The following is a 2,326-nucleotide window of genomic DNA, read 5'->3' on the forward strand; positions in this document are numbered from 1 at the left end:
CGTGGCAGGATGTGCTGCAAAAGAAGATCAAAGTATGACAAGCCAGACTTCTTCTCTGGTTCTACCTCAACTGGTCAGAGTGATCCAGAAGAAATTCTCAGTGAGGGTAAAGATGTGTTAAGTTTAAACGAATTATTCTACATGCAGATTGAATTTATTTTTGCTCTAGTTCTTTAAGAGCAAGCTGAACTTTACACGTGATATCTGTGGAAGGGTAATTTTTCTTCACCTAGCTTTCTCTGTAGGTGACGGTCTAAACAAAACAACCTAGAGTATGGAAACGTTAAATAGCTTCTTCTTTTTAATTCCTACATCAGCGAAACATAATCTTCCGTTCTCTAACGTGTTTTCCATAGACGATGTCCTATCAGCCCCGGTACAGACGCTGCTGGACGATCTGGATGTTCTGGAGCAGCTGGTGATTCTGTTGGACCCAGAAACCCAAGGAAGAAAGAACACAAAGCATCTTGCCTCCCTCTGCTCCTTTCCCTCCACCTGGGTCACCTACACTTACTCCATGAGGGAGAGCAAAAGCCCCCTAAAGGCCGTGCTGGAGGGGGTTTCCAGCAGGCACCCGGACTGGACGGTGGGCCACATGGTCAAGTTTCTCAAACAAATGGACCGCAATGATGCCGTTGCTGTTCTCGGCAAGCTTAAACCGTGTACCTACACCCAGAATTATGTTTAACTTTTTAAAAATATATATATATAACGGATTTCGAAAGTGGTACATTCAGACTTCCAGCTTTTCAAAATGTTATAAAACCGAGCGTTGAAAGAGAATCTTTCTTATCTTTTTGCATTTGCATTTAGCTACTGCGTATAATAATGTAGCTTCTTTTATCTGTATGACCTTTTAAAACAAACTGTGGTGTTCAGCAATGATTACATTTTTAAAGATTTTTTTTCCAACTGTAATAACTTTTTAAGCTTTTTCTAAAAAAAAATAAAAAAAAAAACAGTTTTTGAAGGCTGATCTAAATCTTTAAACATGAAAACAAAAAAAGTCAACTTGCTCTGCCGTTTTACATTCCGTTACTTTAGGACAAACAGGTTGTGCAACAGCAACTTTTGAATGTTCTTTTACAGGCACCACACACTGATCTACAATCAATTTTCTATATGTTTTAAAAAGTATGTACATTTATCAAATATAATAAAAAAAACTATTACTTTGAGAACGTTTTCTTCATTTTTTATGAAAAAAAAGACACTTCTTCAAACATCTTAACATCTTTATTAGGCAAATAAAATTATAAATAAAAAAAGTGCATAGAAAATTAAACAGGTTTAGAAATATGTATACAAATATTTACAAACTCAGGGTTTAGTTTGTACATGGTAACAAAGACTTAAATTTAAAGAGCACATATTTTAATCATCTGTATGTCTTTTACACTTTAAAATAACCCTATTATTTATATATATTTATATATATATATATGTGTGTGTTTATATAACATTACAGGTTTTTTTGTTTAACAGATCCTGGGAGATGGTCGTATTCAACGTTTGACTAGTGCTTCTGCATCCTTCATTGCACGCACACACACACACAAAGTAACAAACACACTTACAGACAGACAGAATAGGAATTTAAAACCAAGCTCTTTTTTTTTCTTTTAAATCATCCTCTTTTTGCATCAGTATCCCCAAACATCTGTCTGAACAGCTGAGGTAGAATCCTTGCAAGGAGTTGGGAGTGACTGCTCTTGTTGTCGATGAGATGATTGACACGAGTTTATCTGGGCTCCACCCCAGTGATTGGACATGCAGAAGGCAAAATGAAATTAAAAATAAAATAAAACACAATGGGATTTTTGTTCTAAAAAAATGCCTTGGGAAGAGTTGGGGAGTGGATAAATAGAGGTCTGATTTTACTTCTGGCTGATCCTATGACCATCGACCACTTAAGAAAAGAAAGTTAAAATAAAAATCCTTAAAAAAAGAGCACATCAGAAAGGCTTAAATGTGACAACAGCCTCAAACAGGAAATAATTCAAGTAAAAAAAAATAAAATAAACAAAAGACGCCTGTAAACAAAAATGAAGGATGCAAAAGAAGGAACAATCTGCTAACAAACCTGTCTGCCACCTCTCACACACAGCACCACCATTAACCATTAAAAATAGAAACCAAACCATGAATAAATATTACCAATCAGAACAGTGTGTGAATTCAACAAACCAGTTCACCACCAACAGGAAATAAACAACTTACAAAGTTCGCGCTGAATGCTCTCCGTAGAACACTCACTAACCTGCTTCAGGAGCTGAACATGCACACTCAGTAGCAATAGTTTTTTTTTAATCTTTTTTTTTTTTTT

At 35.6% G+C, this 2,326-nt stretch overlaps 1 protein-coding gene across 1 annotated transcript in view; it reads left to right on the plus strand.

Moving 5' to 3' along the window:
• The window catches only part of igflr1 (IGF-like family receptor 1), a 7,970-nt gene extending 5,956 nt beyond the window's left edge, over positions 1–2,014 (plus strand). Inside the window, exons 6-7 of the mRNA XM_036215906.1 lie at positions 1–106; positions 357–2,014. Coding sequence (XP_036071799.1) covers positions 1–106; positions 357–688 — 438 coding nt within the window. The 3' untranslated portion in view covers positions 689–2,014. The remainder of the gene's footprint in view (positions 107–356) is intronic.
• The last annotated feature ends 312 nt before the right edge of the window (positions 2,015–2,326 follow it).

This window comes from Oryzias melastigma, linkage group LG16 (genome assembly GCF_002922805.2).
Source record: "Oryzias melastigma strain HK-1 linkage group LG16, ASM292280v2, whole genome shotgun sequence".
NCBI classification, from domain to species: Eukaryota; Metazoa; Chordata; class Actinopteri; order Beloniformes; family Adrianichthyidae; genus Oryzias; species Oryzias melastigma.